This window comes from Microcaecilia unicolor, chromosome 1 (assembly GCF_901765095.1).
Source record: "Microcaecilia unicolor chromosome 1, aMicUni1.1, whole genome shotgun sequence".
NCBI classification, from domain to species: Eukaryota; Metazoa; Chordata; class Amphibia; order Gymnophiona; family Siphonopidae; genus Microcaecilia; species Microcaecilia unicolor.
In genome coordinates, this window is record NC_044031.1 from 456,334,231 (window position 1) to 456,351,563 (window position 17,333).

Here is a 17,333-nt window from a genome sequence, read left to right on the forward strand (position 1 = left end):
GCTCCCTAGAACTCTTAGCCTTCTTTAGGGCCAGATCCACAACTCCAGAGTCGTGAGGCAACTGGGTGCGCATCAGCTCTGGGTCCCCATGGATCCGGTACTGGGACTCGATCTTCTTGGGGATGTGGGGATTACTTAGTGGCTTGGTCCAGTTCGCAAGCAATGTCTTTTTCAGGACATGGTGCAAGGGAACAGTGGACGCTTCCTTAGGTGGAGAAGGATAGTCCAGGAGCTCAAACATTTCAGCCCTGGGCTCGTCCTCCACAACCACCGGGAAGGGGATGGCCGTAGACATCTCCCGGACAAAGGAAGCAAAAGACAGACTCTCGGGAGGAGAAAGCTGTCTTTCAGGAGAGGGAGTGGGATCAGAAGGAAGACCCTCAGACTCCTTGTCAGAGAAATATCTGGGGTCTTCTTCTTCTTCCCACGAGGCCTCACCCTCGGTGTCAGACACAAGTTCTCGGACCTGCGTCTGCAACCGCGCCCGGCTCGACTCCGTGGAGCCACGTCCACGATGGGGGCGTCGAGAGGTAGACTCCCTCGCCCGCATCGGCGAAGCTCCCTCCGCCGACGTAGTCGGGGAGCCCTCCTGGGAGGTGGCCGCAGTCGGCACCGCACGCGGTACCGACGTCGGGGACCTCACCCCGGGCGATGGGCCAGCCGGCGCCACGCTCGACGGTACCGGAGGCGCAAGCACCGCCGGTACCGGAGGGGTAGGGCGCAACAGCTCTCCCAGAATCTCTGGGAGAACGGCCCGGAGGCTCTCGTTCAGAGCGGCTGCAGAGAAAGGCATGGAGGTCGATGCAGGCGTCGACGTCAGAACCTGTTCCGGGCGTGGAGGCTGTTCCGGGCTGTCCAGAGTGGAGCGCATCGACACCTCCTGAACAGAGGGTGAGCGGTCCTCTCGGTGCCGATGCCTGCTGGGTGCCGACTCCCTCGGCAACCCAGAGCTCTCGGTGCCGACACGGGGAGGGGACCGGTGTCGATGCTTCTTCGACTTCTTCCGAAGCATGTCACCGGAGCTCCCCGGCACCGACGAGGAGGACGTAGAATCCATCCGTCGCTTCCTCGGGGCCGAGACCGAAGAGGGTCGATCTCGGGGGGGCTGTACCGCAGGAGCCCTCAGGGTAGGAGGAGACCCACCCGAGGGCTCACCGCCACCAGCAGGGGAATGGACAGCCCTCACCTGCACTCCACTCGATGCACCACCGTCCGACGACATCAGGAGACGAGGTCCCGGTACCACCGACGTCGATGCAGCTATCCGATGTCTCGGCGCCGATGCAGAGGGCCGATGCCTCGATGCACTCGAAGCACTGGCAGCCAAGGAAGAAGGTCTGGACGCTGATGACGTCGATGCACACGATGACCCCGGTGCCGATGCCGACGAAGAGCCCGAGAACAAAACGTTCCACTGGGCTAATCTCGCTACTTGAGTCCGCCTTTGTAACAGGGAACACAGACTACAGTTCTGGGGACGGTGCTCGGCCCCCAGACACTGAAGACACGAAGAGTGCCTATCAGTGAGCGAGATTACCCGGGCGCACTGGGTGCACTTCTTGAAGCCGCTGGAAGGCTTCGATGTCATGGGCGGAAAAATCACGCCGGCGAAGTCAAAATCCGAAATGACGAATTTGGAGCACCAAAACTTTAAGGGAGAAAAATCTCGACCGAGGCCGAAAGAAGGCCTACCCCGACGACGAAAGAAAACTTACCGGGGCAAAAACTGGAAATACGGGAAGGGAAAACGAGACCCAAGGGGGTTTTCGGAGCACTTCCCGACAAATTTACAGAACTTTTCCGAAGAAAAACACGTCAATATAAAACGGACGCGCGAGGTCGACTCTCCGGGGCTCGACACGACAAAAAACACAGCCGTACCGAGTGCGGACGAAAGAAGACTGGCCGGCTCGAGCCGGTTTCGGGCGGGAAGACGGCCGCGCATGCGCGGTGCGCGCGGGCGCGCGAGAGCTAGCAAAGGACTTTGCTAGGAAGATTCCGATTGGAGGGGCTGCCGGGGACGTCACCCATCAGTGAGAACAAGCAGCCTGCTTGTCCTCGGAGAATATTTATAGCACTGCCTTTTCGTAGGTGGATTAGGGCTGTTATGGTGTGGTAAGTTTTCAGTATAGGTTTTGGATGTCTTTTTGCACGGGTTTGTGTTATTTCACAAAACGTTTAGTCCTATTTGAAAGTAGGCTCTGGGGCAAGGGCCGCCTTTGGTGGCCCTTGTCACCTAAAATAAAAATGCTCAGGACTAGTGTTCTTCACATCCTGTAGAATCACCACACAACCAACACCCATCTGATTTAAACAAGGTGTCTAGCAGTGGAAGGAATGTGTGTGCTATTCCTGAGGTGATGGTCACGATTTGAATATTTTTACTTTGTATTTAAGACGACAGGTTGCCTGCTCTGGGCAGTCTAGGGATCTCTTCTGCGCCCTGCCTCTTGATGTAACTTACTGTTTCCATGTAGGCAGGATGCAACAGAGACAGCCTGTATTAATCAGTGCCCTATAGCCCCTGAGCAACAACACAGACACTATTGTGTAGCTGACACCAACCGGCGCCTATTTTATAAAAGTCTACTCCCCGAGATCAAAACCTGGCTACGCCTCTGGTTTGTGTGTGTATACTCAAGCATTATTATAGGTGGCTGTTTCTGCTTGAAAAATAATATTTTGTGTGCACCAGAATTTTATGTACCAGCAGAATTTAAGTAGCTTCAGCTGCTGATGCTGGGCTTCACACACTCCTTTCTAGCTTATTATCAAAGATATAACAAACACTTATTGGCACATGAAAACATGGGAACAGAATGAAAGTCTCTAATTCAGAAATACCTTTTGGGAAAATAGAGAGCAGCAACTTCAGGTTCCAGACCCTTCAAATCATCCAAGTAGATGTCATCAGGACCCTGGTGTTGGCTCCTCTTGAGTACCCCTGTTTTCACAATGATATAACTGTTATAACAGTCATGTTTCATGAGGAAGATGTAGAAAAATGAAATGTTCCTGTAACGTAGCTAAAAGATAAAGGACTAACAAAAAGTCAAATCTTTATAATGACAGCAAAAGACTTGTTAATCACACATACTCAAGTCTAGGAGTGCTGCGATTCTTGACAATCTGACCACAAGCCAGTATAAATCTACATACTCCCTGTTTGTTATTCAACACACATTATTTTCCATCAGATACATAGAAATGAGATTAGCTCTGTATTTGATGTATGAGACTGACATGCTGAAGCACAGTGCAAAGAATGCTACAGCTCCTTTAACCACTGCAATGGTTGTATTCAATAGTATATAAAAGGTTACAAATGCATTTTTGGAAATAGTAGCACAGAACCCACATCTAAAAGATCAAAATTTTCCAATTCAAAACTTTTATAATCTTCCACCACTTTAGAAAATCTGAGGTTCGCAAGAATTAAGACTAGATTTTATTGCTGACCAGGGGTATAATAGTGGGGAAACATAGGTTACATAAAGACACACCCTCCAATAATATGCAGAACTCATACCACCAATCCTACAATTTTTTCTTTTTACCCAGAGCCCCTTTTACCTATGAACAAAAGGGGCAGCTGCCCCAGGCCCAGAATAACAGGAGATCCATAAGTAAAGGCATATTTTTGCAAGACACCTGCTTTTATTGACTACCAGTTCAAACCCAACAGTTGCAACATTGTGGAGCTGGCTGGCACATACAGGAAGTACTGTGGAAGTGGTGTCAGGGTTGGAGGTTTTGCAACTGCAAAGACCAAGTCTTCCAAGACAGAATGGACAGATGAAGAAATGTTTACAGAAATTAAGAAAGCTGGCAAATTGGGCAACAGTATAATAATGGGTGATTTTAATTACCTTAATCCAACGGAATAGGTAGAATCTATTATCAACAAAAATTATATATCTCTTTCTACCTTAGCTACAATCTGTTAGCAAGCAACTATGGCTGCCCCTGGGCAATGCAATTTCAAACAGTCACAAAATGTGGAGAAAAAAAGACATCAGGTATTACAGCGGCACCTCTTTGTCAAAGGACAAGCCTTTTGAATAATGAGGGAACTGTATCAATCATGTGTCTTCAAAAAAAACTCCACAACACTCTTTTGCCACTGGCTTAACCATGTGCTATACAAACATTTGTAAAGGAGACTTAAATAATCAACTCTAAATTCAAAAGGCTTGGAAAGAGTACTTATCTTGGCTGAAGAATTATCCTGCTTTGTGAACCCAGCCTCGCATCCACTGTACTCCACGCTTGAATAAAGTCCCGACAGGGTTACCCTGTTTCGCTACAATATAGCTGCCTCAGGGGAATATTCATATGTATGAAAAAAATCCATGCTTCTAACATCTCGCCGTCTCCACTTTACTCTGGTTCAAAACATGGCGGACAGTCTCTCCGCTTTCCCAATCTGTTCATATACTCAGCGTCTGACATCACCCGAGAATACTCCAATCACCCGGACTACTCGTCAGAGAAACGCTTTCCATTCGATAGCTACATTTAAACCCCTGGGTATGACAGTCTTAAGCTCAAATATCCATCGTTGTTCTCTTTGTCTTAGAAGACGTCTAATATCACCTCTTCTTTCCGAAACTCTCATTTGTTCTAATACTATACACCTCAATTCTGAAAACTGATGATGATGTTGTATGCAATGCGAGACCATAGGTTCATATGTCTTCCCCTATATCTAAGGAATTGTGCAAATGGAATATTCATTCTACAATGATAAGGATGCATGCTTGCAAACTGTAAAGTAGTATTGCGGTCCGTAGGTTTGATATAAACAGAAGTGGCCACCTGCTGATGTTCCAAAGTCACCCAAATATCTAAAAATGCGATGGCTGAAAAGCTATGTTTGGCTTCAAACTTTATCGTTTCATGACATGCATTTAGTTCATCAACAAATTGATTCAATTGTTCCACTGTGCCCCTCCAAACCATGAAAATATCATCAATGTATCTAAGCCAACATATGGCATGCCTGAATAAGATGGATGTGTAGATCCATCGCATTTCAAAATATTCCATGAAGAGATTGGCAATGGTGGGGGAACAGGCAGCACCCATGGAGACCCCTATCTTTTGGAAATAAAATTTCTTGTTCCAAGTAAAATAATTTTTAGCTAAAGTAATGCGAATTAAATCAATAACAAATTCAGTTGGCACCATCTGTGGACGAGGTCTAGAATCCATAATTTGTTCTAAAACTGTTATTACTTCCTCTTGGGGTATTGATGTGTATAAGGCACAGACATCTAACGTAACTAGTAAGATGTCAGTTCTTTCTTGTATCTGTAAAGCCTCCAATAGTGTCAAAAAATGAGAACTATCTCGTACATAAGATTTTATCCGTAACATATGGGGTTGTAAGATCTTATCTATATATTGCGCTGCTCGTTCCAATAAAGAACCCTTAGCCGACACAATAGGCCGACCAGGTGGATGTTCCATGTTTTTATGGATCTTCGGCAACGTATAAAAAGACAGGAACTTTAAAAAAACGGTAATTCAAAAATTTGTGTTCTCAGTAAGAAAACCTTCTTTCTTACCTCTATCTGATAATCTTTTAATAAGCTCCTGTACCTCCTCAGAAGGATCCTCAGCAACCTCCAAATATGTATGACTGGAGTATTCTCGGGTGACGTCAGACGCTGAGTATATGAACAGATTGGGAAAGCGGAGAGACCGTCCGCCATGTTTTGAACCAGAGTAAAGTGGAGACGGCGAGATGTTAGAAGCTTGGATTTTTTTCATACATATGAATATTCCCCTGAGGCAGCTATATTGTAGCGAAACAGGGTAACCCTGTCGGGACTTTATTCAAGCGTGGAGTACAGTGGATGTGAGGCTGGGTTCACAAAGCAGGATAATTCTTCAGTCAAGATAAGTACTCTTTCCAAGCCTTTTGAATTTAGAGTTGATTATTTAAGTCTCCTTTACAAATGTTTGTATAGCACATGGTTAAGCCAGTGGCAAAAGAGTGTTGTGGAGTTTTTTTTGAAGACACATGATTGATACAGTTCCCTCATTATACAAAAGGCTTGTCCTTTGACAAAGAGGTGCCGCTGTAATACCTGATGTCTTTTTTACTCCACATTTTGTAACTGTTTGAAATTGCATTGCCCAGGGGCAGCCATAGTTGCTTGCTAACAGATTGTAGCTAAGGTAGAAAGAGATATATAATTTTTGATGATTTTAATTACCCCAATAATGACTGGATAAATGTTACATCAGGGAGTGCTAGGGAGGTAAAATTCCAAAACGTAATAAATGACCACTTCTTGAAGCAACTGGTCCAGCAACAGACTAGGAGGGTCATTTTAAATCTAATCCTTAGTGGAATGAAGGGCATAGTATGAGAGGTAATGGTGTTGGTTAAGTTGGGAACCAATGGTCATAACATGATCAAGTTTGAGCTAATATCTGGAATGAAGCCACAAAGGTAACCTACTGTAGCAGCATTTTATTTCTGCAAGGGCGACTATGAGAAAATGACAAAAATGGTTAAAAAGAAGCTAAAAGGATCAGCTGCAAAGGTTAGAACATTAAATCAGGCATGGATGTTGTTTAAAAATCCGATCTTGGAAGCCCAGACCAGATGCATTCCATGTATTTTACAAAGAAGAAAAGAAGAGAAACCAGCCAGCAGGGTTAAAAGGTGAAGTGAAAGAGGATATTACAGCCAAAAGAACGTCCTTCAAAGAATGGAAAAAGGATCCAAATGAAGAACAAAAGCAGCAACATAAATAATGGTTAGATGCAAAGCATTGATAAAGAAGGCAAAAAGAGAATATGAAGAGAAACTTGCCTCAGAAGCTAAAACTCATAGCAACACTCACAGTTACATCAGAAGCAGAAAGCCTGTAAGGGAATCCATGGGACCGTTAGATCAAGAAGGAGCAAAAAAAAATCACTCAGGGAGGACAAGGCCATAACGGAAAGACCAAAAAATTTATTTGCTTCAGTCTTTATGTAGAAAGATGTAAGAGATCTACCTATAGCAGCAATGGTTTTCAAGGGTGACGATGTGGAGAAACTGAAAGAAATCTCAGTAAACCTGGAAGACGTACAGAGCCAAATCGACAAGTTAAAAAGTGACAAATCACCTGGACCAGATGGTATACAGCTCATGATACTGCAAGAACTCAAACGTGAAATTGCTGATCTGCTGTTAGTGATCTGTAACCTGTCGTTAAACATCATCTGTAGTACCTGAAGATTGGAGATTTTTAAAAAGGGTTCCAGGGGTGATCAGAGAAGTTATAGGCCGTCAGGCTGACGTCAGTTTTAGGTAAAATAGTGGAAACCATTATAAAGAACAAAATTACAGAACACATAGAAAAACATGGTTTAATGGGACAGAGTCAGCATGGGTTCAGCCAAGGGAAGTCTTGCGGCACCAATCTGAATCATTTCTCTGAAGGCGTGAACAAATATGGGGATAACAGTGAGCCAGTTGATTTAATGTATCTACATTTTCAGAAAGCTTTTGACAAAGACCCTCATAAGACACTCCTGAGAAAGTTAAAAAGTCATGGGATAGGAGGAAATATCCTTCTTTAGATTAGGAATTGGTTATTGAACAGAAAACAAAGGGTAGGGTTAAATGGCCACTGCTCTCAATGGAGGAGAGTGAACAGTGGAGCACCACAGGGATCTGTACTGGGACTGGTGCTATTTAACATATTTACAAATGATCTGGAAATTGGAACAAGTGAGGTGATTAAATTTGCAAATGACACAAAACTATACAAGGCTATTAAAACATAAGCAGACTCAAAACTGCAGGAAGACCTTAGGAAATTGGAAGACTGAGCATCCAAATGGCAGATGAAATTTACTGCGGACAAATGCAAAGCTGGGAAGAATAAACCACATCATAGTTACCCAATGCTAGGGTCCACAATCAGGGGTCAGCACCCAAAAAAAAGATCTAGGTGTTGTCGTAGACAATACGCCGATATCTTCTCTCTAGTGTGCAGCGGCAGCCAAAAAATTAAAATGCTAGGAAGTATTAGGAAACGGATAGTAAATAAGACCAAGAATATTATAATGCCTCCATATCACTCCATGGTGCGACCTCACCTTGAGTACTGCATTCAGTTCTGGTTGCCGTATCTCAAAAAATATATAGTGGAATTAGAAAAGGTTCAAAGAAGAGCGATCAAAATGATAAATGGGGGTGGAACTCCTCTCATATGAGGAAAGGCTAAAGAGGTGTATATAGGGCACTCACTTCTTGCCTCTAAAAGGGAGCTGAACAGAAGAGATTAAAAATAAGGAAGCCCTTCTGGCAAAGAAAAAACACTTTAGAGTTCAGTTTTTTCTCTTTTATAATAATAATAAAATTTATTAGAGTAATTACAATAAAAATTCTTTTATCCCAGTACTACAGAAAATTGAATTACTATATCAGTCCAAATTTCAGTATAAAAAATAAAATAAAATCTCTCTCTCTCTGTTTTCACTTCAGAAGCTGTCAGATTCTGTTCTCGTACAAAATGTACTCAGGCTGAATACTGAAGCTTCATTTTGTCCAATCACTTAATGCCTTATATTTTCTCTCTTACTTATCTGGTATTCTTCAACTCTGACCTCTAAGGTCACCTTCACATAATTCTGTTTCTTTGGTATTTTTCTCAAATATTCATCATTTGCCCTTTGTAACCTCTTTACCTATCACTCATTCTGGTCCTTCACTGAAAATGGCTCTGTTTTAATTCAGAGTCTGTTTGAAACAGACAGACACTTGTTAAAGTTTATAGCCCATTACTAGGGCTAAGCAAGCCTGTCTATGGTCTGTGAGAAAACCAAGACACAAGCTAGCTAATTGCCCTACTAGATAAAAAAAAAAAGAATGTTATACAAAGCTGACTGATCTGAAAAACCAAACAGCTCTATATAGAGGTTAGGGCTCTTCAGCTTGATAAAATAAGACCAGTGAAAAACAAAAAATTAGAGAAGCAGCTACAAAGATCAAAAATTTACATCAAGCGTGGATGCTGTCCAAAAATACCATCCTGGAAGAACAGGCCAAATATACTCCGTGTATTAAAAAAGGAAGGAAGGAAGACCAAACAACAGCCAGCATGGTTAAAAAGTGAGGTCAAGGAAACAATTAGAGCTAAAAGAAAATCCTTCAGAAAATGGAAGGATCCAACTGAAAATAATAAGAAATAGCATAAGGAATGGCAAGTCAAATGCAAAGAGCTGATAAAAAAAACAAAGAGGGACTTTGAAAAAAAAATATTGCACTGGAGGAAAAACATAGTAAAAAATTTTTTTTAGGTATATTAGAAGCAAAAAGCCAGCAAAAGTATCAGCTGGATCGCTAGATGACCAAGGGGTAAAAGGGGCACTCAGGGAAGACAAAGTCATAGAGGAGAGATTAAATGAATTCTATGCTTTGGTTTTCACAGAGGAAGATTTGGGAGAGATACAGGTGCCGGAAATGGTATTTAAAGCTGATGAGTCAGAGAAACAGGCTTATTTTCGAAATAGAAGGGCGCCCATCTTTCAACAGGGTCGCCCAAATCGGCACAATTGAAAGCCGATTTTGGGCATCCTCAACTGCTTTCCGTCGCGGGGACGACCAAAGTTCAAGGGGGCGTATCGGAAGCATTGCGAAGGCGGGACTGGGGCGTGCTTAACACATTGGCGTCCTCGGCCGATAATGGAAAAAAGAAGGATGTCCCTGATGAACACCTGGACGACTACTTGGTCCTTTTTTTTTTTTTTTTAACGACCAAGCCACAAAAATGTGCCCTAAATGACCAGATGACCACCAGAAGGAATCGGAGATGACCTCCCCTTACTCCCCCAGTGGTCACTAACTCCCTCCCACCCTAAAAAAAATATATTTTTTTCCAGCGTCTATGCCAGCCTCAAATATCATACCCAGCTCCATGACAGCAGTATGCAGGTCAATGGAGCAGTTTTAGTGGGTACTGCAGTACACTTCAGGCAGGCGGACCCAGGCCCACCCCCCCCCCCCCCACCTGTTACACTTGTGATAGTAAATGTGAGCCCTCCAAAACCCACCACAAACCCACTGTACCCACATCTAGGTGCCCCCCCTTCATCCCTACGGGCTATGGTAGTGGTGTACAGTTGTGGGGAGTGGGTTTGGGGGGGGCTGGGGGGCTCAGCACACAAGATAAGGGAGCTATGCATCAGGGAGCTTTTTCTGAAGTCCACTGCAGTGCCCCCTAGGGTGCTTGGTTGGTGTCCTGGCATGTGAGGGGGACCAGTGCACTACGAATGCTGGCTCCTCCCATGACCAAATGGCTTGGATTTGGTCGTTTTTGAGATGGGCATCCTCGGTTTCCATTATCGCTGAAAATCAGGGATGACCATCTCTAAGGTCGACCTAAATGTTGAGATTTGGGTGTCCCCGACCATATTATCGAAATGAACGATGGATGCCCATCTTGTTTTGATAATACGGGTTTCCCTGCCCCTTCGCGGACATCCTCAGGAAAACTTGGGCGCCCCGTTCGATTATACTCCTCTAAATGAAATCTCTATAAACCTGGAGGATGTAATGGTGCAATTTGACAAACTGAATAGCATATCGCCTGGACTGGATGGTATTCATCACAGAGTACTGATAGAATTGAAAAATGAACTTGTGGAACACTGTTAGTAATATGTAATTTATCTTTAAAATCAAGCATGGTACCAGAAGATTGAAGGGTGGCCAATGTACCGCCAATTTGTTTTTAAAAAGGTTCCAGAGGTGATCTGGAAAATTATAGACCGGTGAGTGACATCGGTGCCGAGCAAAATTATAGAGCACTAGTGGAACCATGCCCGTTTCCTCAACAATGAAACGGGCCCTAGGAAGGCTGTCATGTAAGCTTTTTTTTTTTTTTCTCTCTCCCCTGCCCTCCCCTCCATGTCCAGCGATTCTCCTCTTCCCTGCCCTCCCATCCGTGTCCAGCGATTCTCTCCTCTACTGTCCTCCCATCCCATCCATGTCCATCAATTATCCTCTACCCTGTCCTCCCCTTCCTCCCTCCTCTCGATTTGTACCTAAACTTTCTCTGGCTGGCGCTGGCTTCCGTTCCATTCGTAACATCCCATCAGCTTGCCTCCAACATTCCCTTCCCTCTCACTGTTCCGCCCTCTGATGTCATTATGTCTTGACGCAAGGGCGGGACAGTGAGGGGGAATGGAACGCTGGAGGCTGGCTGACGTCAGGAGATGTTACGAACCCAGGCAGACAGGAGACGTTACGAACTCAGGCTGCCAGACATGGAACATTGGAGGTGCAAATTATTATACAGGATTATTATGTAGGATATTCAAAAGCATGGATTAATGAGACAAAGTCAACATGGATTTAGTGAAGGGAAATCTTGCCTCACCAATCTATTATATTTCTTTGAAGGGGTGAAAACACATGTGGATAAAGGTGAGCCAGTTGATATTGTGTATCTGGATTTTCAAAGTACCTCATATGAAGGGCTCCAGAGGAAATTAAAGAGTAATGGGATAGGAGGCAGTGTTCTAGTGCAGATTAAAAACTGGTTAAAAGATAGAAAACAGAGTACGGTTAAACAGTCAGTATTGTCAATGGAGAAGGATAGATCGTGGGGTTCTTTGTTAGGACCGCTGCTTTTTAGTATATTTATAAATGATCTAGAGATGGGAGTAACTAGTGAGGTAAATAAATTTGCTAACGACACAAAGTTATTCAAAGTTGTTAAATCACAAGAGGATTGTGAAAAATTACGAGACTGAGAGACTGGGTATCCAAACAGCAGATGTTTAATGTGAGCAATTGCAAAGTGATGCATGTGGAAAACAGGAACCCGAATTATAGCTACGTCATGCAAGGTTCCACATTAGGAGTCATTGACAAGGAAAGGGATCAAGGCATCATCACTGATACGTTGAAACCCTCTGCTCGGTGTGTGTTGGCGGCAAAGAAAGCAAGTAGAATGTTATGTATTATTAGGAAAGGAATGGAAAACAAAAATTGTGTGCAATTCTGGTCACCGCATCTCAAAAAAAGATATAGTGGAATTAGAAAAGGTACAGAGGAGGGCGACAAAAGTGATAAAGGGAATGGGACATCTTCCGTATGAGGAAAGGCTAAAGCAGCTAGGGCTCTTCAGCTTGGAGAAAAGACGGCTGAGGAGGAGATATAATACAGGTCTATAAAATAATGAATGGAGTGGAACTGGTAGATGTGAATCGCTTGTTTCCAAAAAGGAAGCATGAAATGAAGCTACAAAGTAGTAAATTTAAAACAAATCGGAGAAAATATTTCTTCACTCAAATGTGTAATTAAACTCTGGAATTTGTTGCCAGTGAATGTAGTAAAAGCAATTAGCTTAGCAGGGTTTAAAAAAAAAGGTTTGGATAGCTTCCTAAAAGAAAAGTCCATAAGCCATTATTAAAATGGATGAGGAAAATTCACTGCTTATTTCTAGGATAAGCAGTATAAAATGTATTGTACTGTTTTGGGATCTTGACTGATGCTTGTAACCTGGATTGGCCACTATTGGCAACAGGATGCTGGACTTGATGGACCTTCGGTCTGTCCCGGTATGGCAATACTTATGTACTTAAAAGAGACAGCTAAGGGGAAATATGATTGAGGTCTACAAAATCCCACGTGGTGTAGAACGAGTAGAAGAGAATTGATTTTTTTTATTCTTTCAAATAGCACAAAGGCTAGGGGGACACTCAAAGTTATATGGAAAAACTTTTAAAACAAATAGGACGACATATTTTTTCACACAACAAAATAGCAGCTTTGGAACTCATTGACAGAATATGTAGTAACAACGGTTAGCATATCTAAATTTAAAAAAAAAGGTTTGGACAAGTTCTTGGAGGAAAAGTCCACAGTCTGCTATTGAGACAGACATGGGGTAGCAACTGCTTGTCCTGGGATTGGTAGCATGGAATCTTGCAACTGTTTGGGTTCTTGTGACCTGGATTGGCCAGTGCTGGAAACAGGATACTGGGCTAGATGAACCACTGGTCTGACCCACTATGGTTATTCGTATGTTGTTATGATGGTGCCATGGATAGAGTAGCGAAAGCAGCATGTGTCTAAGCCAAGGACCCTGTGGACCAGTGCTGCCTCTTCCTGTTCAAAGACAGACTACAGTAAAAGGCAGCACTGCCCACACATGGCCCAAGTCCCTGTGGCTTGCCTCTAAACAGGAAGTGTCATATCTAACATGCATAAAAAGCTTTGTAAACGTATTCCCAAATGTCTAAGAAATTTTGCAAATGAGAAAAACCCTTTGATTTAGAAAAGTTCCCACCCACATTACTGGGCAGACACCTGATATCTTGTACATAAAGTGGTCCCTTTTCTCAGTGAATTTAACCTTGGTGCTCAGACGGGTTTGGTCCTTATGAATCAGCCCTTTGTGATTTTAGACCAAAGGCTCCTTTTGCTTTGTTTGTGAGTTTTAATCATATTTAACCTGCTTGAAATCGATATTCAGCCATGTTTCATTTTCAGATGAAACTAAAATTTAGTGCTATGTACTCATAGCACTCCCTGCTCCGAAGAGCTGGTTCCACCCACTCTCCCTTCTCATGGAAGAGACTCAGCTCGACTCCTTCCTTCGCTGCCCTGTAACCTACAGCAGCCTACACCTCCTCCCCATGGCCTCCATCAGAGTCCCCGATGATCTAGTGATATATTCGAGGCAGGAGCAAACACTGCTGGAGTTCGTGGCAGCTGTTCTTAATGCAGACACATCATGGGCAGAAACGACTGCAGGGTGTCACTCCTGCCCTGACTATACCGCTGGGTCACCATAGACTCTAAGATAGGTCCAGGAGAGCCTAGGGGTGGTTGGGACCTACCTCTGTTTTGGGGAGGGGGGGAGGAGAGGGAGGAAGGAGTCAAGGCTGCTACTGTTTGAGGTCATTTCGGCTTCAGATGCAGCTTCAGTTTTGGCTGAAACTGAAAAAAATGGTTTGGGTGCCCTTTACTTGTAAGTCCTTAGAACTGCCTCATGCATAGACAAGGAATTGTCTCTTACGTGTTTCTGTTCAGTGCTGCATGATATGGAAATAACAGAACTAATAGCAGAGGACAAAGGTCAAAAACAGGCACAGACTTTGAGAGTACTGTATAACAGGGTGCCTAGGTAGCTTGGTTGGAAGGAACCTATTTTGCATCCATTTCTTTTTATTACAAAAATCATAAATCCTGATAAGACTGCACATACTTTGCAGGCATTATATCTGTGTGGACGTAGGTGTAGATGTCCACATACAGATTACTGTATTGTGTTTAAAGCAAGATGAAATTATGTTATACCTGATAACTTCCTTTCCTTTAGTCAAGCAATACCATCCTAAATGAATGCATTATCCCCTCCTACCAACAGATGGAGGTAGAGAAACTAATCTTTTCCAGTGAAGTCACCAGTATAAGGGGCTAGTACTCAGTGGAAAATTCCATCTGCCAGAGCAACCGCTGCCCCACCAACCACTACATCTGCAATAATCAAGCAAGCATAATCACCATATCCATGGAAGCCACTAGTCTGCATATACAAATTTATCTTTTTTCCCTTTAAACTGCATGGAAAAGAGAAGAGCATCTCAAGAGCCCTGGGCTCTGAGGGAGGGCCTCAGGATGATATGACCTGACTAAAGGAAAGGAAATCATCAGGTATGCCACAATTTCACCTTCCCTGTCTGAATAGAAAGGGATGTACCCAAACAGAATTACTGGGTGGAGGAAGTCAAGGGCCCCTTATTGAAAACTCTGCCAAAGTCAGAGCAGGTTCTGGCCAGCATGTCCAACCTGTAGTGCTTCCAAGTACCATCAGAAGCTGAGAGATTCTTTACACTATTTCCTCTATGACCAACTCTTCGGCACTTTATGATCCAATGCAAAATTTCCTATTAAAACAAATCGCTAATTCATTATATTACTTATCTTCATTCCAGGGTCTCTATTAGTCTTTCTATAGGTACATTCTCTTCAAGCTGGAAGCTTGCTATTGTTTATCCTCATCTGAAGGGTACTAAGGTTGATGCTTCTGACCCTAACAATTATCATCCCATCTCACAGGTTCCATTTGTTTCTAAGCTCACAGAGAAAACTGTAGCTTCACAGCTCACCTCTTTCCTTGATAAAACTGTTTTCACCCATGCCAGGCAGGGTTTCATGATCATTATTCCGCCGAACATTCCCTGTTAGCTCTTACAGACATTCTCCACCGTACCCTTGACAGAGGTAGAGAACTTCTTGTCTCAATTAATCACAGTGCAGCATTTGAACTAGTGGATCAGAACATACTTTTGAACCTCTGGAGGAAATAGTAATTTGTGTATTGTCTCTTTAGTCAAAGTCATATCTTCAAGACAGAACCTTTAAACTGTTATGGCCCAATGTTTTCTCTTCTCCTCAGGTTCTTACTTGTGGAGTCCATCAAGGTTCAGTATTGGGATCCATTTTATTTAGCATTTATCTGTCTCCTCATACACAATGCCCGCCTGGGCATCTAGGGTCCTCCTGCTGGTCTAGGGGCCAGCCTCTGCTTTCACAGCTTACTTGAACATTTGAGTCAAGCTCTGGAGCAATAAAGGATTGGGGGTCCCCAGTAGGACCTCCCCCGTATTCAGATCTAGGGCGAGCAGGGGAGAGATGTGCAAAGCTGAAGAATCCAAAACAGCTGTTGTCCCTGCCGAAGACAATCAGTCTCTGTGTTGGAAACTAGCAGGGCAATTCGGATGATCTCCATCACCACTGCTTAAGTCCAAAACGGTCTATCACAGGAGGAGTAGATGGAGCAGGCAGCTGTGCTCAGCTGCTGGCTCTTGCAGACCGCACAGTGTCTGATGGCAGGCATGATTGGCCACATAGAGGCCTGCCTCTGTGTTTGAGCTGACTTTGGCCTGAGGCTGCAGCATGTCCGCTGTACTCCTGCTCATCTTGGGCGTGATACTTTTTTTTTTTTAATATACTTTTATTTCAGGCAGAGGTTTTTTTTTGTTTTGTTTTTTTTTATATTGCCAGGGAGCTGCAAGGGAGCCTGGGAGGTGGGGGTGGAGGTGAGACACATTCAAACAGGGTGTACAGGTAACAAAGAGAGGGGACACACATCCCTCTGGAAGGGCCACACAGAGATGATCCAATATCTCACCCAGTGGTCACTACAAAGCACGACTGAGGGCAGCACAGCTATGCTCTGTGCTTTACTGGGGCTGGTACTGGGAACTAGGAACTTGGCAGCAGCTGTTAGGATCTATCAAGCAGTGTGGCCTTGGCCTGCAGAAATGGGAGCGAGGCCAGAGACCAGGAGCACCAGCCTGAGCCTACCATCTGATAGAAATACTGGAGCTTTCCACTGAGCACAAGTCCCTTATATCAGTGACGTCACTGGAAAGATCATTTTCTCTACTTTCATCTGCTGGAAGGAAGGGATAACACCAATTCAACTAAGATAGTATGGCCCCAGACAAAACGGAAGGTATTTTATAATTTAAGTGCTTATTTCCCAATTCCACCCAAATCACCTACAGTAAAAAGTACATAGATTTACGCCATCAAGTGTACTTTTACACATGGCATTATTTAGAAAAACACATTTTACACACATATTGCCAGATATGTAAGGAAATTTCTTTATAAAATTATCTCCCCTCCTCAAAAAAACATAAGCAGTCACAGATTACTGAAGATGCAACATTCTGTAAAGTTCTGCCTGTTATGAATTTTATTGAAAAACCACTGCCAAATAATTCTTGTCTCTCATCTAAGTAAGAGCCTCACATTATATTCTCTTACTGATCTGCAGCCCCTCCTTACCTCTCTACCCTCATCTCCCCTTACGTCCCTACCCGTAACCTCTGCTCTCAAGACAAATCCCTCCTTTCAGTACCCTTCTCCACCACCGCCAACTCTAGGCTCCACCCTTTCTGCCTCGCCTCACCCCATGCTTGGAACAAACTCCCTGAGCACATACGCCAGGCCCCCTCCCTACCCATCTTCAAATCATTGCTCAAAGCCCACCTCTTCAATGTCGTTTTTGGCACCTAATCAAAACACCTCTACTCAGGAAATCTAGACTACCCCAACTTGACATTTCGTCCTTTAGATTTTAAGCTCTTCTGAGCAGGGACCGTCCTTAGTTATTAATTTGTACAGCGTTGCGTAACCCTAGTAGCGCTCTAGAAATGTTAAGTAGTAGTAGTAGTGATCAGCAACATGTTTTAAGCCAGGGTCTCAAAGTCAGACCTCACAACTATGAGTAGAAAATTAAGCTAGTTCTTACACTAAGTGGGGGGGGGGGGGGGGGGGGGTGGAAGAGACAAGGAGT

At 43.8% G+C, this 17,333-nt stretch overlaps 1 protein-coding gene across 1 annotated transcript in view; it reads right to left on the reverse strand.

Moving 5' to 3' along the window:
* The window catches only part of LPIN2 (lipin 2), a 324,810-nt gene that overhangs the window by 184,688 nt on the left and 122,789 nt on the right, over positions 1-17,333 (reverse strand). Inside the window, 1 exon segment of the mRNA XM_030213059.1 lies at positions 2,845-2,944. Coding sequence (XP_030068919.1) covers positions 2,845-2,944 — 100 coding nt within the window.